Raw genomic sequence first — 25,755 nt, 5'->3', positions numbered from 1 at the left:
TAGCATTTATTAAGCACCAACTAGGTACAAGGCTTGGATGGAGAGCAGGAGGCACCAAAGTAAATCAAATGTCACTGTTCTCGCCAAGCTTCTGATCCGGCCCAGGCAACGTGTGTGCACAAGCGAGACTGACAGTACGGAATGAGGTCAACTGTGAACAGGGCTGGGTGCTATGGAAAGGAAACAGTGTCAAAACCCCACTAGTAAGAGGTGCAGGGAACGTCCTCTCTGCCGGACAGAGCACCCGAACGGCAAAGCACTTTCTAATGGGGAGGGGGGCAGCAAAACCGCGAACGTGCTCTTTGTCCAGGAGAAGGCAGGAAGACCGGTGAGGGGAAGTCCTGTGTGACCCATCCCACGGTGGGACAAGCACACAGCCCCAGGCTGCCAGGCGCCCAGGAGGACTCCCTGGGCCCTGCAGGGGCACAGCTGTCTCGGGCTCAGCTCATGTCCTTCCTCGCCCTTCAAAGGCCTGCGGTGCGAAGTCCAGGTGTGCCCCTTCCTCCCCGGCCCGGACACCCACAGGATCCCCGGGGGGCCGGGGGAAGGGGCTTGCTGACGAGAACCAGAGACAGGAGGGCAGGTGCAGAGGACAGGAGCAGCTGAAGCACCGAGCTCTGTACCCTACGTGCTGTCGGCCCCACAGCACCCGCGGCTGCCCAAGCGCTTCTCCCAACAGGAAGGACGGGCGTCATTATCCTCACTTTAAAGACGAAGCAACACGGTGAAGGGCACTGGTGGCTGCAGGTCACACGGCCACCGATCTACTGGGAAGTCCTGACCGCGGGTCTGCAGGCCTGTCGCTACCTGTCCTGCTGCCCCGATGGGGACGTCCGCAGCAGCCGCCACCGCTCCCTGAGTGCTTGCTCGGAGGGAGGTCTGGGGTAAGTATGTCACTGGGATCACGAGGTACTGAATCCAAGACGCCTCCCTGCTGTTTTTGAAGAAACACACAGAGCGGTACAGGGAAGCCCAGGGTCACGTAGCTGGTAGGGGTGAGAGCTGGGACACGGAGCCGAGGAGCCGGCCTCCGGGACCTGGACTAACCAGCCTGCTCACCGCTCGCCCCACGGACCCTCCCGGACAGGGAGAGGCTGGTGGAGGGCTAAGGCGGGGCTCCTGGGCAGAGATTTCTGTAACTCTAGGACACACCCGCAGAAGAAACTAGCTCCACTGGTGTTACTCCGGCTGGTGATTTTCAAGTATAGCTTTATTTTAATAAGACCCTCCTCCGACCACCGGTCCATTTCCATGAGCCGTCCCTGGTACTGACGACTCCTCCCGCAGCCTCGCAGGGGTCCTCCCCGCTATGAACGCCACTCACGGGGGCGTTTCTTTTCAGCAAGGTGTTTAGTGTGAGTCTTGGGGATTAGCTCTCATATCTCACATTTTGAAACTTCAATGAGCCGTAACAATGAACATGTCAAAGAAAATTCTACGTTAGGGTAAACCACTGCACCTGCTAATTCCCTTTCCACGTAGAAAACATTCCAAACCCGTGATTCTTAACCCTCTTACGTGCAGGATGGATTATGACACCACGTGGGCTGCAGAAGGCCCCTTGCTCCGTTTCCGGCCACCCACTCCAGTGTCACACAGATGAGTCATCACCCCAGGGGCTGCGATCTGACCCCGCAGCCCAGATGTCTGGGTCCTCCTTTAACCCTGCTCTCTGGCCACTCGAGGTGACTCTATTTCTCTCCAAAGACACTATGTTTCTCTGCCTCCGTAACTGGCCCTCTGTCCGTTCTCTCTGCAACAGCAAACCCCTCCCCCTCGCAGTGAACTCCTAGGCAACCTGCAAGGGGCCTCTCCAAAGCCAGCTTCTAGCCAGACTTGACCACCCCCTCCTCCCCGTCAGCCCACCACCGCTCATCACAGAGCAGTGGTCAAGAGCGCAGATTCCGAAGCCAGACAAGCCTGGGTTTGAACTCCAACCCTGCCATCACTCAGTGGGTACGAGTTTGGATTAAAATGCTCTTTCTACTAAGCCTCAGTCCCCTCACCTAGAAAATGGGAACAAAACAGGATCTACTCCGCCAGATGGGTATGAGCATCACAAAAGATAAACTATGGAGTGCAGACCACGGGGCTGCGCCGCAAGGAGCATGACACAAATGGAAACTATTACCCGTAGCTCTCCGATGGAATGCACCAGAATGATGATGGTCTACTCACTGAACGAGCACCTCAAAGGCAGGCGCTGTGCCCTGGTCATCTTTATAACCTCACTCGCTAGCCCAGTCTCTGGCACACAGCAGCCACTGAGTTCCTGAGGAATGAAGGGAAGCACCACAGCACTCACTCATCTGCTTCTCTGCCCAGATTCATTCCCCCCACACCTGGGGGAAGGCCTCGGTGGTCAGCAGACAGGAACGCCAGCAAGCTCATGGCTAGGCCAAGCCCATGTGCCACGCCTGGGAAGAAAAGTGTGACTTGGACACATATCTGAAAAAAGGAATAGTATTCAAGGGAGGAGTAAAAACATGGAAGCAGTTCAATCCCCTCTTCTCTCTTCATGCAACTTGGAAAAGAACTCCTGTGTCCAAAAGGTTGTGTGTTAGCAGGATGCTGGGCCAGCAGGTGAGGAAGCCGTGGCCAAGACTTGGGGTCAGACATTGGGCCAAGAGTTTGTGGACAGACAGGAGAACACTGGCCCAGCAGCGAATGACACACAGGCTTCAGGACTGATCTGGAATAGTGGATCAATGCAGGAGCCTTGGAGTCTGAAGTGGGTTCACACACCAGCTCTGAAGTGAGCGGAACTGTGATTCTGAACAAGCCTCTGACTGCTCTGTGCTTCGGTTTCCTCACTGACAAACTACAGACAGTGAGTCTCTACCGTACACGACGGCTGTGACGGCTGAATACGATGACGGATGAGTGCCCAGGCCTGGTAGGTGGGAGATACTCTGCAAATGGTAGTAACCATCACTACTTTCTAGATAAGCATGCACACTGGGGGCGAGGTGAGTGGGAAGCAGAGAGCGGATATGAAAATTTATTGGGAAACCCAAGAAAAGGGAAGAGCAAGACACTTCTGTCCAGAGGCTCTTTTACAAACCAATACTGCTCCATGAGTCGACGTGCGTGCCTTGGATCAGACATTTCAAATGCTGAGCCTTTCACCTTAAGTTCTGGCCTTGAAAGAGAAGTGAACCAATCTATGGTATAGTTTTTCATCAATTATTTGCTCTATAATTAAAAAAAAAAAAACTTATACAATTTTAAGTCCCAGTGACCAAAGATAAGGAAAGTGATTTGCAGAGGTCATGTAGCCTGGGATGGGTAGAACACAGATCAGAACCTGGGCTTCCAGAATGTTATTTTAGTGCATGTTATAGTGGCCTGTGGTGTGCTGTTGCCAGTACTCTGAAATATCCAAGAGTAGCCCAGAGAACTGTGCTACTCTAAGATATTAATTATAAGACTCTCAAGTGTGAGAAGAGGGTAGATCTTAGGGTCACCACAAACTCGGTAATTAGATGTATTTTTTTCCTTTGCTCTTGCCTATAAGAATCTCAGTGTCAAATCTGTGGTCTATTTCCAGCCACTGTATGCGATCTTATTTACATATTTTGTGAAGAGATCACACTCCTGGACTTTTACTTCGTCACCTTTATTCTCCCTTTGTCCTCATTTTAAAATTAATTTTACTTAAATTGTTTTAAAATATGTGTTGGCCTATTATAAAAGTAGGTTATAAACAAATTATGTTTTTCCAAAAGTGAGATTTAATGACATGCCACTTGAAAAATCAAAGTCCCCATAGAACCGAAATCTGCCCATAAGCCTATTTGTTTTCTCATCCAAAGCCTGCCTTAGCAGTCTCCTGAGACAGATGGCTGACTTCATCACAGCAGCGGGACCGCAGTAATGCAAGGCCGGGGCTATTTCGGGTGCCGCAGACACGGTGCTGGCAGGGAGAAAGCCCCGAGTGGCCTTCCCCGTGCACCAGGGCTCTGTGCTGCCGATGGATGAGGAGGCAGAGCCGGGAGGAGGGGACCTTCCTGCCCGGCTACCTTCTCCTCTCCTCACTTCATGGGCGAAGAAACAACTGTGGACATGGGGAACGGTCAAGACTCACAGAGCGATCATGTGCAGAACACAGCAGAGCACGGAGAGGAGAAGCGCAGGCTCTCCAGCTACACAGGCCGGGGACAGATCCCGGCTTCCCGAGTCCCAGCCGTGGGAACTTGGGCAGGAGATCTAATCTTTCCATGTCTCAGTGTCCTGAACGTTGAGGTCCCAGCACTTCCAACTTTGTGAAACTGTGGTTAAGAATTAGATTAAGGACTGGGGCTCCTGGCTGGCTCGGTCGGGGATGCATGTGGCTCTTGATCTTGGAGGCTGTGAGTCTGAGCCCATTGGTTATAGAGATTACTTAAATAAAACTTAAAAAAAAATAGCTAAGTAGTATTAACTAGCCTAGCCCCATTTTACAGTTGGAGAAACTGAGGTATGGAACAATTCAAAATAACCACAGGAAGCCGCTGGGCTACCAAGTGGTAAGGACGATCAGAGTCTGGTATGGCCCCGGTTCCACACTGGAGCACTCTGCCCTGACACAGACAGAGCACGTGCCCTTGAATGGAGTTCAGAACGCCCTGGGAAAGAGCTGCGCGCAGAACCACCGCGGCGACCCTGTGCCACAGGCTGGGAGTGCGGTGGTGGCTAGACTGGGGAGGCCCCTTGAACAGGTCCCTCGAGAGCAGATCTTGAAGGATGACTAAGTATTAACACAGATGAGTAGAATATTCCAGGCTGAGGCACTTTCTGAGCAAAGGCTCAGATCTTAGAGGAAAGCACATGTGGTTTGGGACCCTGGTGTATTTATGTGGTGGGAATGCTGTGGGGAGGTGAGACCCTGGGCCGGCACAAAGGCTGTACCTGTACCACCGCCCCCCCCCCCCCCCGTGCCGGTATCCACTCCCTGGGCCCAGATCCTAATGGCGGGTCCACAGAGGGAAGCCGTAGGCATCACCAATGTTGACGAGGAGACTGATCCCCGTTTCATCAGCAGTCTGGATCCCACTTCCGGTTTCTGGAACATCACGTCAGCGGGACATAGGCAGGGACAGACCAGGCCTTGAAGTATATCTCACACATCACCTTAGAAAGAACGGCCCTGACAGTCTCAGAACTACTATTTAGAGTTGTCTGTGAGTGACCACCAAAGCCTGTGTGTGGAGCACTGTCACTGTGCCACAGACAGATCCTGGCTTTCCCCCCTCACGGCTGGTCACAGGTGGGGGACTCCCGCTGCGGAGAGCTGCCAGCAGATGGCTCAGGGCCCTGTCTTCGAAAGGCTAGTGGTGACTGTGTTTCTTACTGAGAAATGTTGCTTTCCCATTAAAAACAAAACAAAAGCCCAGCAGCTACTAGGTCTGCTACTGAGTGATGAGTAAGAAATCTAAGAAAGCGATGATTTCTAAGCCAAAAAACAGGAATTCTGTAAAATTAATTGTAGACTGACTGAGCCTGTAGGGCGGCTTTACACAGAAAAACTGATGAACAACAGGACTGACGTTTAGTGGAATTGGGAAAAGAGAGTTTATGATTTGTGGTATGAAAATCTGCACGGGTCTGACCTTCAGCTGAATGTTACTGGGTTTGGAAAGTCCTCTTGGATGAAACCTGGGGATGCCTGAAGGGCGGGGATAGCAACTGTGGACAGGTCAAGGTCACATATGACACGCCGGTGTGTGTGTGTTCGGGAGCCTGCACTGCTCTTCCCTGGCGTGTCTCACCGGGGATCCGAGCTGTCACCCTCCACAAATGTCTCCTCCTCTGTGCGGCCTTCCCCTGTGGCCTGACACCATTTCTCAGCATTTCCGCAGCATTCCGTTAACACGTCAGCCCTCATGGTCAAGAACACTCACTCACTGGCTCGCCTGTCTTCCTCACGAGGCCATGGGCTTCCTGAGCAGATGGGTCGAGATGGCCCACACGACGGGCACGCACGCATACGGAGGGAATGGCCAGCCACACAGACATGTTTACGCACCCACTGTGGTGCCACGGCCGGATGACAGATGTGCACCAACCTGCATTTGGGCAAGTGCGGCTTTTTCCAAAAACCCAAAAGAATTGCAACACCTTCACGCAGGCTTTTGAAGAGGCCCTCTAATGCATTCAGCTGAATTACCTGTCAGTTACAGCCCGAAACCCAAGGAAAAGAAGCCACGACGAAACTCAGGGGCAGGGGTGTCTGGGTGGCTCAGTGGGTTAAGCCTCTGCCTTCGGCTCAGGTCATGATCCCCGGGTCCTGGGACTGAGCCCTGCATCAGGCCCTCTGCTCAGCGGGGAGCCTGATTCCTCCTCTCTCTCTGCCCACCTCTCTGCCTACTTGTGATCTTTGTCTGTCAAATAAATAAATAAATAAAATCTTAAAAATAAAGAAAAGAACAAACAGAAGGTGACCCGTGTGAAGGAGCGCGGGCCTCTGGAAAGCTGCTCTTTCTCTCCATGCCTCTCAGGGACCTGGCGCCCCTGGGCTCTGCAGAGACTCTTGGTTCTTGACTTGAATTGTTGCTGGGCTAGTAAGGAGTTCTGGGGAACTACAAAGTTAGGAAAGATGGAAACTACGTGCCTTGTGGGTGTAATTTTGTCTGTGGTCAGTTGTGCACATTTATTCACCGTCAGTGATGACGGAGGACCTACCACATGCGGGCTCGACGCTAGGCCCTGCAGACACGAGAGACGGTTGGAGTCCCTGCTCTCGTGGAGCTTACATTCTAGAGAGACCGAGAAGCAAACACAGAGTACTAATCCACGGTGGTGAGGTGCTCTGAAGGAAGTGGGGGGGAGGAAGCTCCTTTAACGAGGGGGAGTCGGGAGACAAACGCTGAAGCCGAGAAGGACCCGAGGGAGCCAGCCTCTCGAGAGCAGGACGCGGCTGCGGGGAGCGGAGCGGCGCAGGAGGGAGCCCGGTGTGCTTGAGCAGTGAAGAGGCCGTGCGGCCTGAGCGGAGGGCGAGTGCTGGAGGGTCAGCAGCCCCCCCCCACCCCGCCCCTGCAGGGTCCTCTAGGTCCTGGGCCAAGCGGCTGGCATTCACCCTGAAGCACACCAGGAAAGCTTTATAGGCGAGAAGGGACTGTGTCTGATTTATAAGTTGAGCAAACCTTCTGACCGGTACTCTGGCTGTTGTGAGAATGGGTGACTTTGCTTTTCTGAGCCTCCGTTTCCTCGTCTGTAAATGAGGCTGACAATAAGCTGCCGCACGGCTGCGACTGTGACTGGAAGAGGTTTCCGAGCACCGTATCTGGTGCACAGGGAGTGCTCAGCACTGTAGTACTGCCCTGGTTTTTAAACGATCCTAGAGATCTTCCAGGATGCTTCTTGGCCTCGAGTACAATCACACCCGTGTGTATCCAAGCCCTCATCCGGCGTGCGTGCAGTCTGGCCCGTTTGTCGAATATGCTAGGTGTCCAATGCCCATTGTGCCCCACACGCTGCTGGCCCTGACTTTAGGATGACTTACCCCAAGGAACTGCGCCTTTGTTTGGGGGCCCGTGAGGTAGTGGGCTGGGAGGGTCGGATAGGGTTCTCTTGTGTCCGGGTGGTGGGGGAGGAGGCCTCTTCTTGGACAGGGTGGAGCTGCCACTAGAGGTCTGGGTGCTTAGAGGGAGTGTTGAAGGTGGGCCAGTTGGACCTAGAAAGGAATCGAATGGGGCAGGAAGGTTAATCCCAGTCTCACAGACAGAAGAGCCTGTATGCAGTTACTTCCACACACCAAATATGGTGCCGTACACAGACAAAGCGCAAAGCTGGATATGGCCAATTCCATCAACTCGGTAGCTCACAAACAGGGGTTTCAAAATTGCTGGTAAAATTAAAAAAAAAAAATCACAAGAAAAGAAAGGGAAGTGTGTGCTTTTAAGGGAATGCCAATCTCATGGAAGGCTAATGGGGTTAAGATCCTCATTTAGGTGTCACAGGAAAAATAAAATATACATTTTTAAATGAATAATTTAGTGGGAACATCACAACATCTACTGAGGAAGAAGGCACACAACACTACCAGCAAAATCAATGGAGAAAGAACAGAGTATGGGCTAGCCCTTCAGGGGGCCACAGGGTGGGATCTAAAAATGTTCACAAAAGAGGTTTTTCTCTCCATTACAACTTTTTCTTTTAGTCACTTATCTTTGCCTGAAGTTTTTTTTTTTTTTTTAAATAACTTTTATCAAGAATGAAGAATGATCCAAAGTAAAGAATTATCTGGGAAAAAGAGAAATTCAAAAACTCTTTTATCCTTCAATTCTGAGTTGTTCTAGGAATCACAAACCACCTACTGGAAGCCTGAATAAGTTACACAGAGCAGACCCTGATTTCTATCATGTAAAAAAAGACTCAACTTTCTCCAGAGGTAAAGACGGGATGGCAGTAATGGTTAATATTCCACACACACACACACACACACACAAAACCACTACTGCAAAACCCTGAGGTTTTTGACCTAATGTTTTAAGAAAAAAAATGGAGTTTGTTTTTAAGAGCGGTTCTGGAATTAGTACTATGGTATTAGTTTTGTTTATTCAAAGTGATGCTAGGTGGCTGGTGGGCACCAAGCACTGTATGCTGGGCACCGTGGCAAGCTTCTCTTTCTGGAGCATTCCCAGGTGCACAGTTTAACTGTGTTCATGGAAAACTGTTTCTGCAAGCAGTTAAGATGAAAAAACAAACAAACAAACCCAAAAAACCAACAAGAACCACTAAACAAAAACAAAACCCAAAAATCAAAAAAGGAAAGAAACCAAAAAAAGCTAAGAATACTGCCACACCAAATTTTTAACACAGGAGAGTAGAAACCTGGTGATCCAGAAAGGCTCCAAAGAGCTTTTTACATTCTGTATATTAAAAGGAAAGATTAATAGTAATAATCTGGCTTCCTTCCTTGGTAAAATAAGCCTTTTATTCCCCTTACTGACTCCCAGTCAGCACCAGCACTGACTTAGACCAGTGATTCTGAGTTAGTCTCGCCTTGGAGATCAGAACCAACAATCTCAGTAAGACCATCATTGGTTTCCAGATACGACGGGCTGAGCTTTATAGGTTACCCCCTCTGTCCTACTAATGTGATACCTGATGGAACCTTACTGTTAACTCCAAGTTAAAAAAAGGCTAGGGTACCAGTCCTGCAGTTTCAGAAGCCATTTCATAACAATAAAGTGACCACTACTACAGCCTTCTAATGATTTGCACTTTTCAAAATGTGTCTGTGGGTTGCCTGGGTGGCTCATTCGATTGAGCATCTGACTCTTGCTTTCGGCTCAGGTTGTGTTCTCAGGATTATGGGATAGTAGTGCAGGATCTGCTGTAGATTATCCCCCCTCCCTTAACTCCTCCCCCTGCTCCCCATGAGCATGTGCATGTGCATCTCTCTAAAATAAGTGAATAAAATCTTTAAAAAAAAATGTGTTCATTCAGGCTAGTTCCCTTGAATTCTCATTATTGCCCCCCTCTGCAGTCTAGGAAGCAGGAATCTGGAGTGTGTAAGGTTTCACGGCTATGGGGTGTGGAGCCGACAGTGCAGGTCTCTGGGACTGGCACGGTGCTTGCCCATCTCACTCTGCTGTTCATGAAAGCCAGGACTGGGCTCTGTGTGCTGGGCATAAAGCAACACCGACAACAGCAGCCAACGCTCAGTATTAGGAAGTGTTAACTTTCCTCTTGCAAATACATGGAGAACAGAGACTAGGGATGATGAAATTCTCCAGCATCTTCATCTTTATCGCCACCTAGGGATCCTCTGATGCAGCGCATCTAAAACTCACTGCATCCGGTCCAAATCCTGCCTGGAAACAAAAATTGCCAAAGGTAAGGCACTAATGGGGCTGTGTCTCTGAGCAAAGCTGAGTGTGTACTTGATCAGAAGTGATCTGACCACAGAGTCATCCTGTAACCAGGAACCAAGCAAAATCCAGCCTCCCGAACTAGCATTTCAGAAATGAAGGGACCAGTGTTCTTTGCAGGATTATATCCTTTGTTTTTCTTTATCTGTAATCAAATATTGATTGTTCCTTGTTTACTGACTGTCTCCCAACCAGACTGTAACTCTATCAGGGCCAGGGTTTTTTCTGGTCTAGTCTAGAGTAAGCTGCATTTAGGAATGTTAGTGCTGGGTAAACGGACAGATGAACTGTTATTTCTATCTTTTTAAGGAAGACAAGGGTTTCACTTAGGGTGCCCAACCAAAGCCTAGAAATAGGGGGGAAATAGCAGGGACACGTTAAGTTTGAAAAGAAATATTTAATATTGTAATTTCATCCCCAGCAAACATACATACATCAGACCCACCTGCTGTTTTGTGATCGCAGCTATAGAAAGGGAGCTATAAAATCTGGCTGGCAGGGCACGAGTTAGAAAAAGGTGGAAAGACTCTATATGAGGTCCCAGAAAGCAGACTTAAACTTTCTTAAGATTTAAAGATCTCAGGGACACCTGGATGGCTCAGTCAGTGAAGACCTCTGCCTTTGGCTCAGGTCTTAATCCTGGGGTCCTGGGATCAAGCCCTATGTCAGGCTCCTTGCTCAGTGGGGAGCCCACTTCTCCTTCTCCCTCTGCTGCTCCCCAGCTTGTGCTCTCTGTCAAATAAATAAAATCTTAACAAAACAACAAAGATGTAAAGATCTCAGAAGACTTTTAAAATTAATAATTAGTCTCAACCACTAAAGGGGATGTTTTATGCAAAATAATCTAAGTCCTGGCATAGGAAGGAAGCAATCCTGACAAGCTAAAGAAAGCTAAAACAAAACCAAATAGAATAAATACAACATCAAACACAAAAATGGTGGGAAGCAAGATTAACAGGGTGGGGAGGATTGGAGGTGACTCTCGGAGGGCCTGCCAGGGCCCGTGGAAATAAGAGAAAGTGTCCGACTCCTCATTTGCCACTAATACTATTATGTCAAATTATCTTCTTTCTTAAAAATACGGCTCTAAAAAGGTTCCAGAGCTTCTATAAATAACTCTGAGGGGAAGGAAATTTTTAGAAGGTCTTCTCAGAGGAGACAGTGAGCCCCCTGTTCCTTCCCAGATGGTGCGTTCCGTTCGCAATCCCATGAGCCCTCCCAGTCACTCTGTTTGGATGTTCTAGCTCCAGAGATGTCCACTGGCTTCCTGGGGGCTGCCCTGCCATGACCACCTCCATGTCGTCAGCTCAGGGAGGCCCTAACTGAGGTCTATAGCTCAGACGTGTGCCCAGCGTGTGGCTGGGGCTCAGGAAGCTCGCACTTGAGGGCACTGCCCGTCTCGAAGCCACTATGCTCCCTCTGGACAGTTTGCAAAGCCCTGGCTCTACACTCCTGGACCCGACCGTTGGGACTCACAAAAGTCTGTGGCTAGACCTGCCCAGGAACTGCTGTTTCCTCTCTTCACCAAAGCCGCCTGACAGGACAGTAATAAATTCATGGACTATAGAGGTGGTTTACACGAAACCTCATGAGATAGGACTCGATCGTCAACAACAAGGAAATGTATCTACCGAGCCTGGAAAAACTGTCCTTCTGAAAAACATGCATGTATGCCAAAATACATACTTTAAAAAAATCCATTCCTAACTGAAATCACCATTGGCATGCTTTTCAAATCTCCCCCTACATCCCCTAAATTCTGCAGTCCTGTCATTTACTGAGTAAAAGCAGCACTGCTGTGGTGATCACCCACCGGTAGGAGGTGAGACGCAAGGCTCAGAGTTTAGGAAACCGGCCACTCACATGCACGAGTCCAGCTCTCTGTGACTCCAGGCCAGGCACTGATCCTTGATGATGCCCTGCTGTCCCCCTGCGAATGGCCCTACATGTCCCTGACCAGAACACTCGTGCCTGACTGTGTTCTCTCCTCACCTCTGTGCCTATCGGTGAGGGGTCAGCCCAGCTGGAACCTCATCCAGAGCCTTCTCTAAGCCTCCCCTTTACCCTGGGGCAACGGCTGTTGTCTGTGACTCATCCACCACAAAGCGAAATGCCTCTCAGTATTCTCTATGTTGCATTAAAGCTGGATTTTCTCTTCCTTCCCAGGCTGAAAGCTCCCTCGGGGTAGGATTCATGTCATCTTCATGTCGCTCAGTGCCTGGCACATTGTGAACACAATACAAGTCTATGGAGCTCATTCATGGCATCTCAGGAGGATGCTCTCTCATTGTCCTTGTACATTTGGTTTTTAGTGAAACAAACCACCCAGAGGGTCTGCCAAGCTGGGAGGCCAAATTAAAGTACATCTTTAAAATTTTAAGTAAAAAAAAAAAAAAAAACAAGACCCAGAAGACGGCTTTAAAAACTATCTTGATGATCTCTGAAAACACGGAAATACAATGTACATGTTCTAAACACACCATGCCACAGATAGTAAGTGACAACAGCAGAAATTCTATCTATATACAGCTCTGGAAAAGACAAATGCTTTTCACAGTACAGACCTGAAAGGTTTGCTGCTTTAGAGAGTTATAGATGGGGCGCCCAGCTGGCTCTGTCAGTGGAACGTGAGACTCTTGATCTCGGGTTTGAGTCTGAATCCCACACTGGGTGCAGAGATTACTTAGAAATAAGTAAGATCTTAAAAAAAAGTAGATAAAGACACAGTGTATTTCTGCTGAGAAGGGCCCTGTGTGTAGTAGGGAGGCACCATGATCACTGCACTCGGGTGGGGAAACAGAGGCACGGCAAGGTGTGGTAGAGAGCAGGGGGGACACGCACAGTCAGGAGCAGGCTGGGCAGGGCTCCGGCACGGCGGGTGACGCAGGAGTGATGCCGCACTGCGTACTGTGCGGCACGGGCTGTTCCCCATCCTTCACCCTCCTTCTGGGACCCCGGAAACTAACAGCACAGTGCCTGGACTCAGGGGCCCAAGGGTGGTTCTTTCCTAACTACTCAGACGTCTCGCATACAAGAAGCACAACACAATCCTTCTGCTTCCCTGTCCACACGTGGCAGTCGGTGACTTGTTAGTGAGCCTGTGCCAAGTGGCCACCCCTGAGGGCCAGAATCCCAGACATGCTCTTGGCCTGCAAGTGGCCAGTGCAAGAGGACAGATATGCCATGCTTTAAAAGGGATCGAGGAAACTGACAAAAATAGGCCAAAAACCCCCACAAAAAATCAACATGGATCAGTGATGACAGCCCTTGGGATGCTTCGATATAGAGCTACTCAAATGGTTATCTTCCTATGAGGTTAAAAAAAAAAAATCCATTTAAAGTGTAAAGTCAAGAGCATAGGAATAACGCTGCTACTAGGAAAAGCACTCCTAGGCCAGCGGTCATCATCCCGCAACACACCCTGACGGCGGCGGCTTTGCGTGTGGAGGAAGCTTCTTCTCGCCCCCCCGCCCCGCCTCTCTGCTGACCGCCATGGGCCTCGCATGATAGCCGCAGAAACGCTGTCTAAGATGCTCACATGACTATTTGGCCATAAGCTGCACACATTCTGTAGAAAGACTTTCAGCCTGTCCACCATCACACCCCCAAGATACTGGAGTCGTTATAGGAGAGCCCCCCCCGACTGGCCACACATTTCCGGGACATGCTTTTCACGGACCTGCTGTTGTGCATTCACTCAGCAAGCACAGACACAGCGCTCCCTCCCCATGCCAGGGGTGCAGGCCAGCTCACTCGCAGCCCCTGTGCCGCAGGAGAGCAAAAGGAAGACTCCCCGCCCCTCCTGCTCCCCTCAGGCTCCCCCAGTGGCACCCAAGGCCGCCGAATGCATCCAGGAGGATCGAACACGTTCCAGGCGGTGGAAGGCTCGCACGCGCTGGTCACCACAGACGCGACTTCACAGTCTCTGAGCAGCGCGCCAGCATGGTACAGGCCCAAGCATGGTTCCCACACCAAGACCCTGAAGCTCGGCAAGCTCAGCTCCACACTGAAGAGCCCAGGGCAGGGGGAGGACGAGCGCGCTCGCAGGAGCCCCGTCTCTCGGGGAGGGCCAGGGCAGGAGGCTTCCTGCAGGAGGGGGAAGGGAGGTTGGCCCCGCAGCGTGGTTCACAGACGGATGTGGCTCAGATGCGTGGTGCTCTCCAGCTTTGCTCTGGGATCACGAGGTACTTTGTCTCCTCACCTCGGCAGATGGGGGGTGCCACGTGGTCCCCACTCTGTGACTCGAGCACGGCCCGGGGCCGTCCACTGCCTGTTGGGGGCTCAGACCAAGGCTGCAGCCTGTCCGAAGCAGGAAGCCACGTCACCGAAAACGCGTCTGAAGCGCACCCAGAGGTCATACAGGCGCTCGCCTGATATTCACAGGCGCTGCTTAATGTCAGATTCCGCGGTCCCGACTCCACCAACAGATGGAGGAAACAGCAACATATCAGCGCTTTGTGTTTCTTAAAGCTTGGAAAGTCAGCTCTTGTAAGTAAGTCAAGTAAGCGTCCCGAGGCCAGACTCATCATTCATTCACCTAACGACTGCCTTCCTTGAGTACGTGATGCCTGCGTTAAGCAGCTGGCGTCAGAACCCCTGCTCGTGAGACTGGGGGGACATCACCCTGGCGCCTTTTCTCCCCAAACAGCTTCTTTTGGAGCCAAGGAGCCATGTGGTACAGTGTCAGCAGCGGGCCCCTCCCTGGGCGCCCACTCTGTTAGGTGCTCGGCTAGATGCTGCCCATATACCCCATTAACCTATATAACCTTTCGTGTCGCCCTGAGTCTGCGTTGCTGTGGGGTACAGACGTGCAAGTGGACGACAGGAGAAAATCGCAGCTCTCCAGCTTAAAGTCACTCACAAACAGAGTTAAATCAAACCAGCCAACCACAAGCACGCAGTGTCTGTCTCCAGTCCCTGCTCTGGGGGATGGGTTGTGTGGCACCATACTGCTCCCCGTGGTCCTCCATGTTCTAGAGACGTCTGTGGCCACAGCCCGACAGTCCCAGGGGCGCCTTGCCCAGGACTTCAGGGCTTTGCCTGTTACAGAATGCTTTCTCACCATATTGGCTCACTGGATTCTGAGGACAAGATCACGAGGAAGGCAAGACAGAGATCAAGCACCTTCCTCAACATGGGGAAGAAGAAACCAGAAGGTCAAACTGGTCTGACGAGTCTTAAGGGCCATTTTTACCTTCCACCCACTAATAGCCACTGTGTGGCCGGAAATCAGTTCCTCACCCTTTCCCGGGCTCAGTTTCCCTAGCTGTACAATGGGCAGCAGACTGTGATCACCTTTGAGCATCCTTCCAGCTCTCTAAAACCCAAGTTCTAGGACATGAATTTTTTGTTCAAAGATGAAAAACAAACCAATCTTGGCAAGCCTGAAGAATTTCAAGTCTAAACCAACATATTGTACAGTGCGGGGTGGGGGGCAGGTGCTGATCACGAGGGAGAAAGGACTGCATGCTTAATCCTAGAGCTTTCACAAACTCTCACTGGACTTCACATCCTAAGAGGGCAGGCGGGAAAATGCGTCTAGGGCTCAAGGGTGGTGAGATTGGGGTGCAGAGCTGCCGTCTCCCCACACTGACGGAGCCCTGCGTAAGCACAAGGGGGCTTTGCTTGATGGCGATTTAGGTCAAACTTCCCTGCGTTCTGAGGAGGCAGCCGGAGATTCTTGAATGTTCCTGTGCTGACTAGAATAATCACTTCCCCCTCTCCCCTCTATACTCCTCTTATTAGTGGGACTTTATCCTGAGTGTCTGCTATGCCTCGCCGGAAGCCACCCTCCATCCAAGCCCTAAATTCACAGTGTGGAAATGACCACTGCTGCAAGCAGAGACCGCGACATCACTTCCATGGAAAATGAGCAACCAAATGACAGTCAAGATGTCCTTGTTTTCATGCAAATGGTTCTACCAGCTCAACAGAGTGAAATGAAAAACACGTAAGGGCCACAAAACAGAGGAGGATTATCTCTGCACAGAGTGTCAGCTGATTTACAACAATGTCTTCTAAGATCTCCATTCTAAACATGACCGCTTTTCCAAATGGAAGGGCACGCGAGCCAGGCTAGCTGCAGGGCACAGGACCATCTCAGGCCCCTTAGAAGTCCAGGGGAAGCCTGTGCGGCTTCTGTCTCCCCGCATCTGACGTCCCGCTACGAGCAGCCTACAAGAGCCCTCGGCTTCCAGCAGAGAGGAGTTTCTCTTCTCTGTGTCGGGATTTTGGGGGGTTGGGCCTTGGGGGAAGTAGCTTGTCTGGGGCTGACCACAGTGGCCAAGTCTCTGAGCACTTGTTTCAGCAGCTGGATCACTTAATATATTTGGTCTTTGTTTTCTGGGCCTCTGGTAAAGCGCTAGTTAGAATTTATTCAAGGCAGGAGACAGATGCTTGGCATCGAGTCAGGCAGAGTATTTTATGGGTTTCTGTGGCCCCCTGAGATAATATTCCAGAAAGGGGTGTAGGAAGGTGAGGCAGCCTCTTGGTCACTAGGACGCTGGTTCCTTCTCTCCTGCAAATCTCCTCCAAGATTCTCAGTCACCTGGAGGTTCTCTGACAGGTACAAGCCCACCCTGTCTAGAGAGGTGATCACTACTATGTTGGTAACCAGGGTCAGAGGATATGGTCCCTTCCAGCGTTTTCTTCAATTATTTTACCTGGTCTGGAGGTTCTCTGTGGTCCTCTCTGGGGTCCACAAAGGGAGATCTCTGGTCTTATCCAATTGCTATTCTAACAGGGGGACGGGATTATGCAGAGGGGGCAGCCACACAGCACTCCTATCGTGCTGCCCACATCTGTAACACGAGAGACTCGTGTTTGAGTAAGGAATCCGAAACCTTATTATGTACTTTCTAGTGTGTAATGTATTGGAAGTGTAAGAGAAACACTGGCGGGTCAAACCACTAGCTCACGTGTGCTGTCTGTCACTCTTCCCCTATGGTCGCTAGTTATCTTTGATGAGCACTGTTCAAGCCAAAACCTTATTTTAGCATTTTCTCCACTATTTTATGATCTATGAGGCCATTTGGGGTCCCTCTAAGAACACAGCTCCCATTTATATCACTTTTCAATGGAGAATGAGCTCTGAAAAAACACTGTTCTGAATAAAGCTCACATTTCTCAGAAAATAGGCCCAGTGTGATTCAAATAGGCACGGCATTGTGCACGGAGGGGCCCTCGGAACCTGTGTGAGCACGGGCTGAGCACACAGGGGAGCCTGCGCTTGCCTTCGCTGGCCGAGACCAAACCCCAAGCTTCCCCCGGGCTGGGGTGACTCCTGAATGTTGCCATTTCTGCATCTCGACTCGTTGCCCTACTGGCGGGAACACGCGGACGTTCAGAGCTGGACACTCTCTGTGGATGTGGGATACAGGACAAGCACGTCGGTGCCACAGGCCAGGGTGGTGGACCATCAGCCCTCAGGGCCAGCCTGGCGAAGGCTTTGGACAGTGCACTACACAATGCCCCTCTTGTGGGTAGAAGTTTTCCCAGGTAGTATCTCATGGAAAAACAATCCTCATCAGAAAGGTCAGGAGAGTAGGCTTAGGTCATACAGGCCTGGATTAGAATCCCCGAGATCTGGAAATATGACGCCAGTCACTCAACCATCTCTGAACCAGTCCACACAGTCTCCCAGTCCACACAATCCCAGCAACTGTAGGACCCACCTCATTTTCTGAGCACAGAATGAGAAGTACTGGCCTTAGGGCCTGTCATAAAGCAACTGCTTCGCAACTACTAACTACTGCTATTCCTACGAACATCTCCAGCAGACAGACGGCTTAGTGTAGAGAAAAGTTAACTTTTTGAAGAACTGCAATTGCACACTACATCACACAACAAACAAGACAGGTTTGGCGCCCAGTGGCCCTTGGAATGAACTGCAGCTCTCCCACTTATAGGCTGTGTGACCTTGGGCAAGTCACTCTACCTCCATAAGCCTCAGTTTCCTCATCTGTAAAATGGGCACTAAAGTGTACACCTCACAGGACTTTTGTGAGGAGAGAACAGCATGACATATGAGGAGTGCCCATAATACCACCCTCCTGTCGGTAGCAGATGGCAAGGCCCCTATTTCAAACTGTCCTTGACATCACATTCCGTGCTCTGCCACTGGGATGCACCTTGCGATTTTTACCTCAAAGTTGCGCAGACCACGCGCTTTGAGGAGGGAGTCGTGGAGCCCTTCTCAAAGTCCGTACCTTTCCCGGCGTTTCTAGGAGGCAGCGGAGGCGCCTCTGTGGTCGGTGACGTGGGCGAGTCTGTGCTTGTGGAGACAAAGATCTGGTTGGTGAAGGCGCCGTAGGAGAGCCGCTGTTTGTCCCTCGGAGTGCTGAATCCCGGCAGTGACAGCTTGTCTTGGGGAGAGATGCTGGAGGAGTGGCAGAAGCTCTGAGGCCTCGGGGAGCGCTCTTTCTTGATGGGGCTCGGCTGCGGGAGACATAACAGTGCAGGGGGTGAGGTCTTCACGGAGGGCTACGCTTCAGGCTCCGTCGGGACAGGGGGCTCCTGTGGCTCTGCATGCTCTGAGGTCAGCCACGACCCAGCCCAAGAGGAGAGATGCGGTTCTTGCCCTCCTGATTCTCAGTTCACCTTTATCAGAGTCACACTAGTCACACATCAGAAATATTCAGAAGCCGAAGAGCATGGTCAGCGATGTATCCTTTAACTAAACAGTCCCCTGCCCTCTGGAAGGCACTTCACCAGCACTGAACTGCTCTCCCACCATGTGTGATCTACAGTGTGCTCCTTCCCTGCTCAACCCTCTCCGGTCAGAGTTCTGAGTCCTCGCTCCCTTTTCCTTTCGCAGCCCCTTAGGAAGTGGCCTCCACACTGTGGTCCTGATGATTCACACCTGTGGGCCAATCCTGACCTTTCAGATTCAAAACTGTCATCAATGGCCTCTAAGGTGTCCCTCGTGTTTGCACTCCTGGTGACAGCAGTGGCATCTGTGTAACTCCTGAAGACTCAAGTTCACCCAGAGCCACCAGGCCTGCGTGGATAGCTGGGACCTCTGCCTGCTGTAGGTGCCCACCAGCCCCCACGGAAGCACAGAGCTCGTGAGCGGCCCTCGGTTGCAGCTGCTTTCAGGCCCGGCATGTTTCCCACACTGTGGCCAGAGCTGGTGGGGAAACCTGCTCCTCTGACAGTTCATCTCTGTTGACTAAATGGCTTCTGACAGCTTGGAGAAAGCCCAGAGGCCAAATGTGGCCCATATTGTGCTTCCCTATCTAGGCTGCCTGACTGCAGGGCAGCCTCCTGCCTCTCACACTCAACCATCCGAAGGCACCTCACACCCTGTGCTTCTAACCGGTCCTCAGGTTAGCTCTATCACGACCCCGTGGCCGTCACACCTGCTGTTCTCCTTCCCTGGATGTGTTCTCCTCTCCACTTTCTGCCTGGCAAGCTCCTCCCTACCCTCAGAAACCCATCTCCAGTGGTACTTCCTTGGTAAGGTCTTCACCATTTTCCAAGGCCGAGACAATTTTTCTGTTCTCTGAACATCCCCCCAGCCTCTTATATATAATAGTTATCCGTTGTACTTCATCTCTTCTCGAAGTGGGGAATGTCTTTAGGACACCTTGTGGGACTACTCCTTACATGCGGCCTAGGAAAGAAGAAATGCTCCACACATATTTGCTGCGGGGCGCCTCAGTGAAGCAGTCGGTTGGGTGTCCTACTACTCTTGGATTTGGCTCAGGTCACGATCTCAGGGCTCCGTGCCCAATGCGGAGTCTGCTTGAGATTCTCTCTTTCTCTCCTTCTGTTCCCCCAGCCCCATTCTCACTCTCTCTGAAATAAATCTTAAAAAAAAAAAAACAAAACAAAAAAAAACCACCCACATATCTGAGGAAAACTGCAAGAACGAACTTTCAGAGGTAGTCATGAACTACCTATGAGAGTCAGAGAAAACTAGGTTTAATCCCAAAACTGTCTTTACTAACTCTGAGATTTCAGGTTGCAAAATCTGTGTGTCAGTTTTCTCTTCTGTAAAATGCGGCAATAACAATGCCATAGTTTGCTTTTGGTGAAGAAGATCTGAGGTAGCACAGGCAACTTGCTTCCAACTGCCTAGTCCATACTTACGTTCTTAACACCTCACAACTTTTTATTTATTAAGAACTGTTCTGATGGCTGATTTTATGTGTTCACTTGGCTGGGCTGTGGTACCCAGGTATTTATTTGGTCAAATACCAGTCTAGATGCTGCAACGTTTAAATTAGATTTTGAGTAAAAAGGATTACCCTCCATCATGGCGGTGGGCTTCATTCAGTTAGTTGAAGGGTTTTTTTTTTTTTAAAGATTTTATTTATTTATTTGACAGACAGAGATCACAAGTGGGCAGAGCAGCAGGCAGAGGGGAGGGGGAAGCAGGCTCCCCACTGAGCAAATAGTCCGATGTGGGGCTCGATCCCAGACTCTGGGATCATGACCTGAGCCGAAAGCAGAGGCTTAACCCATTGAGCCACCTAGGTGCCCCAGTTGAAGGGCTTTTGCAAAGAGACTCGGCACCTCCAGACTCAAGACCACACCATCAATTTCCGCTGGAATCTCCCGCCTGCCAGCTTTGCTCGTAATACCCTGGGGACTCACTGGCTCCCACAATCACGTGAGCCATTTCCTAAAAATAAATTCCCATCTCTCTCCCTCTGTCTTCAACCACCTCCTGTGGGAGCTAGTTTACCAGAGAACCCTAACAAAGCGATGGTACCCAACAAGGATTAGAGACCGAGCAAAGAAACTGGCCCAGGTCACAAGACCAGACCCAGTCTGATGAAGAATGATCTCGGCCACACAGTCCAGGCGACCTGGGACCAGCAGCAGGGACTCAGGGCACTGTTGGAACTCACTTTGTCGTCCAGGTCATCATCACTCTCATCCATCTCCTCCTGTCGCAGGTTCCATTCATACTCCACATGGACGTGGGGGTTGAACTTCCCAGATTTAGCCTGGGAAAGCTGAAAGGAACAGCAGGTATAACCATGTTCATTTAAGCGTTAAAACATCCCACTATTATATAACCACGGAGCCAATCCCACCTCAGTCTTGGTTTCAAATGAATCACCAGCAGCTGTTTGTAGGGTAAAACTCTGATTATACAGGGCTGGGCTGCTGAGGGACCGGCTCCGAGGAGCTGCCCAGAATTACAGGCAGAGGCTTTCTTATTTTGAGAACATGGCTTCTCTTGCAAATTAAAAGCTTTCTTAAATATTAAGAATGAGCCTCAAAAGTGCAAATTCCTGGCTGGAAGGCAAAATCAGAGTTAGTGAAGTACGAGATGTAAGCCCTTTAAGTCAGACAGTCCCGGTTCGATCCGTGGCCCACTTTTCTTCTCCATGAGATGGTGGCAGGGAGCACTGTAGCTTTCTCACAGGGTTCTTGTAGGAACAGAAACCTACAACTGCTGGCCTGCAGCCAGCGCTGGGCGGAAACTCAAGGGGATGGAACTTACCTTTCCTGCCTCATCCTTCCCCACCAGTAAGAGAACCACGCTATGCTAAGGCCCAGAGGGATAGGAGAGATCCAACGAGACCAGAAATATGGGGCTTGTGGGGGAAGCCATGCATTTAACATTTTGAAAATCATTATACGCTGAACTTGACTTGCCCAATTTTTGGAATTGGCTTCCAAATAATTCTTCTTTATTACTGAGCTGCAGAGAAAGCCTAAGGGTCTGGCATATAAAAAGCATGACCTTAATTCACAAGCCTGTCTGATAATCGTCTCTCTCAAATGCCTTTTAGCTCCTATGTCGTAAGGGTACTGAAAAGACACAGGAATGGCAAATCCATCATTCTACCCCCTTTTCAAATGGAGACCTAGTGCTTGTCTGAATTCCTTTAGTCGATGTTCAGAAAGATGCATCTGTTTCTTCTATCCCAACTCCAGTTTCTGAGAACGACACTCCAAAGCAGCTGGTGTCTAACGGATGCCCCACCTCCGTTTTGCTTACCAGATCTTCACACTGGGTAGCTTTTAATCTCTTTGCTATGTCCAGGGCAGTCTCCCCAGCCTGGTTCACTATAACAGAGAGAAAAGAAATCTGCATAATTATCTAAGATAGACCTTGAAAAGGCTACGGACAATAATCAAATGATTATCGTCTTGGTTTTAGCCAACCGGATGCTGACCCCTGTTACTAACACACCGGGTCACACTCTTACCGACGCCCACGGTGGGCTTACTCCTGAGCAGCAGCTTTAAACACTCGGGTTTACTGTACATACTGCAGTAGTGCAGAGCCGTGTTGCCCAGGGCCGTCTGTTTATCCAGGTTCCCACTGAAAAAATATGATCAGAAAAAAGTATAACTTAAAATATGATTTAAATAGGACATAAATAATTTAAGACTACAGATTAACCACCTATTTCTGTGCAAACAATGGAGTCAAGCTTGAGACCTACTTACAAGCAGGGCAAGCTAGGGTGCTGCTAACATTGCACCCACGTTTATAAGCCAACTAACGACAGCACAAGCCAGCACTGCTTGAGTGCCTCCTTATGGGACCCTCTCAGCTTTTATGTACCTTGGTTCATTAAATCTTCATGACCACCCAGTGGGGTAGCTTATGAGCACCTTTGTTTTACAGATGAAAATACCAAGGCACAAAGAGGATGAAGTACCTGCTTTTGACACTATCAGGGCATGGAAGACAGAGCAGGGATTTGAAAAAAGGCAGCCTGTCCCAGAGCCAACACTCTTAACTACCACACTGTACTACCTCTAAGGAGGACGTGTGGACATTTATACGGGGCTTGTGTCCAGGCACCATATTTCATATGTGGGTTCAAATTCCCTTGCTATTTTGACCACTCGCCTTTGGATGAGCTACACTTCCTCCTAATAATCTGTGGCTTACAGAACTACCCAGTGAAGAATAGAGCCAAGTCCAAACTTCCTGTGTTCAGTATTGTAGTCTTATTAGTATGTCCCAAATCTGAATTACCTACTGAGTTAGGCACACACACTGTAGTTTTTTTCTTTCTTTCTTTCTTTCTTTTTTTTTTTTTTTAAGATTTTATTTATTTGAGAGAAAGTGAGAGCATCAGTGGGGATGGGGAAGGGTCTGCTGAGCAGGGAGTCCAACATGGAGCTCGATCCCAGGACCTCAGGATCATAACCTGAGCTAAAGACAGATACTTAACTGACTGAGCAACCCAAGCACCCTGACACTGTAGTTTTATAATGAACTTATGATCAATGAAAACTCACAGATCCTGTTGACCTGTGCTATTAAGTCTTCCCTCTTTCAATCTTCTCTAATCCAGCAAGTTTTGACAGAGACAGGATTTTACATCCTTCTAGGCCAAGGGTTGCCAAACTATAGCCCATAGGCCATGTCTGGCCCTACATTTGTTTTTATAAATAAAGCTTTATTGGAACATGGCCATGCTCACTCATCTTCATATAGTCTATGGCTCCTTTCACACTATAACAGTAGAGCTGAATAGCTGTGACAGAGACCTCATGGTCTGCAAAGCCTAAATAGTACTGAGTTCTTTATAAAAATCTTGTTGATTCCTGATCTGCGTCCCTGAGAAGACTGGTTTGTGTTAACTTACAAGTCGTATTCAGAGAAAAATGAAAACCATACCAGTTTTGTACAAGGAAGTCAACCAAGTGAAGAGATGTCTGATCTGCAGTTCGGACGGCAAGATGCAGGGCTGTCTCCCCGAGCTCCTGAAAAGGACAGGATGAGGATAAGTAGGGTAATCGCATGTCCTACTTTACCTACAGCAGCTTTATTCACATCAGTTACCTGAAAGTAATTACTAATAGTACCCATTTACTTTCAAATTGTCCTGATTTAGACATGGTCACTCAATGTATTAGAATTTCATTTTTTTTTAAAGGCTTATTTATTTATTTATTTGATGGCAGGGGGGATAAGCAGGGGGAGTAGGAGAGAGAGAAGCAGGCTTCCTGCTGAGCAGGGAGCCCGATACGGGGCTCAATCCCAGGACCACCCTGGGATGTGACCTGAGCTGAAGGAAGGCAGGAAGGCAGAGTCCTAACAACTGAGCCACCCAGGGGCCCTGAATCTCATTATTTTTTAAACTCATTCTCCACATTCCTTTTTTATTGTATGATTTCAGTGGAGCCTTACCTGTCCGGGTTCCAGCAGTGGTTCCATGAGCTCTACTCCCTCTGCATAGACTTGAATTAGTGCAAGTAAATCCCTGGATTTGATGGCCTCGAGCAATTCATTCAGCTTAGCTGATGAAGACGAACAGGCCTTCCTTGAAAACCTATGATCTACATACTTCGCAGTGATATATTCTTTTCGCACAGTCCTGAAACAGAGCAGAGCAATATGAACAAAGATTTTTTTTTCTACGAGCTAAGAAAAACTGACATTTTCCTGAAAAACAATTCTCTTTGAAGTGAGATATGCTCTCCTAGGCTCCTTTCAGGATTTAAACAAACCAGGTTTTAGACCAAATTATCTCCTCACAGACAGGATGAAGAAACCGATTCATACATTTGCTAGAATATGTGCAAACAATATATAGTCACAAAATTAATGGGCACCCAGATCAGAGAAGACTTCTTTTCCACCTTGAGAAATCGGCTGTGTACTACTTCAAATTCAGATGCCCAGAAGCACACAAAGAAATTAAGAAATTTTAAAACAACAATTCTAAAAGACCAATGATGTTTCCAGAGCTTCGCTGTAAAAATTTTAGTCATCTGGCACAACTCCCTATTTTAACAGGTAAGGAGTCTGAGGCTCACGAAGGCGGTCTTTAAATTCGCTCCCACAGGCCAACAACCGAACTCCAGAATGAAGGGGAGTTGTCCTTCCTGCAGGCTCAGCTGGGAGCAGGAGACTGTCACGGTAGCACTCCCACAGTCCGTGGGGGCATGTGCATGTCTCTTTAAGAACTTGTCCTTTCTCTGCCTGCAGTTCTGTCCCAGGCTCCGGGACTGCGCCCACCTCGCAGCTGCTGGTGTGAGTATCTGACCTAAGTGGCCTAAGTAACTTCTGCCACTTTTGGCGAAAAGGCTGAGACAGAAGTCCGCTCAGAGGAAAGGAAAGAAGAGTTGGGCGAGCGAGCTAGGGTCCAGATGCTACTGGCGCCAGCCACCCCTGAGCTTATCCCACGATGTTCCCAGTTACATGAGCCACTCAATGAAAAAGCAGTCAGTGGACTGTGGATTCAAATCCTAGTTCTAACAGCACACCGGCTGTGCGACTTTGGGCAAACAGCTTCATCTTCAGAAGCTTCAGCTTTCTCATCTGAAAATGTGGAGAATAACTCATTGGCGTATTTTGGATTAAAGAATATATAGCACCTACCAGGTACTTTCTTCTTTCTGAGAAAGCTCCAACTCATGGGACACAAGATTTCTTGTTCAGAAAAACCTATTGCACCTATGGAGGTTGCTGCTGTCCCCTCTCCCGCCCCAATCCCACAGCCAGACATCACTGTTTAAAATCAAGCTGATGGGGCGTCTGGGTGGCTCAGCGGTTTAAAGCCTCTGCCTTCGGCTCCTGGGATCGAGACCCGCATTGGGCTCTCTGCTCAGCAGGGAGTCTGCTTCCCACCCCCCCCTCTGCCTGCCTCTCTGCCTACTTGTGATCTTTGTCATATAAATGAATAAAAAAATTTAAAAAAAAAATAAAATTTTTAGATTTAAAAATTAAAAAAAAACAAAATCAAGCTGATGCCTCCTTTCCTTCTGGGTCTGCAGTGAAGGCGGGAGCTGGTTGATGGCAGCACACCACCTTTGGTGACCTGTAGATGCTGCTCAGTGATCAAGATCTTATTTTCACAGGTGTCCTTTATACTTAGGTCAAAGTCCTTTTAAGATGGCCATGGCGTGACGAGTTGGAGGACTTCCAGACACCTGAGAGACTGGCCTAAGCCCGTCTTCTGGTCTCCCACTG

General features: G+C 49.6%; 1 protein-coding gene across 2 annotated transcripts in view; it reads right to left on the bottom strand.

Moving 5' to 3' along the window:
• ASAP1 (ArfGAP with SH3 domain, ankyrin repeat and PH domain 1) overlaps nucleotides 1-25,755 on the bottom strand; it is a 351,004-nt gene that overhangs the window by 14,697 nt on the left and 310,552 nt on the right. The window contains exons 19-25 of one of the 2 annotated variants that reach the window (XM_082719724.1): nucleotides 23,971-24,157; nucleotides 23,458-23,543; nucleotides 22,028-22,143; nucleotides 21,817-21,884; nucleotides 20,714-20,821; nucleotides 18,065-18,293; nucleotides 7,484-7,654 (exon numbers count right to left, since the gene is read on the bottom strand). In XM_082719724.1, the coding sequence (XP_082575850.1) occupies nucleotides 7,484-7,654; nucleotides 18,065-18,293; nucleotides 20,714-20,821; nucleotides 21,817-21,884; nucleotides 22,028-22,143; nucleotides 23,458-23,543; nucleotides 23,971-24,157 (965 nt within the window). The remainder of the gene's footprint in view (nucleotides 1-7,483; nucleotides 7,655-18,064; nucleotides 18,294-20,713; nucleotides 20,822-21,816; nucleotides 21,885-22,027; nucleotides 22,144-23,457; nucleotides 23,544-23,970; nucleotides 24,158-25,755) is intronic. The other variant, XM_082719725.1, reaches the window with a different exon arrangement.

This window comes from Mustela nivalis, assembly GCF_964662115.1.
Source record: "Mustela nivalis genome assembly, chromosome: 2".
Lineage (NCBI taxonomy): Eukaryota > Metazoa > Chordata > Mammalia > Carnivora > Mustelidae > Mustela > Mustela nivalis.
This window is presented reverse-complemented; position numbering and strand designations above follow the sequence as displayed.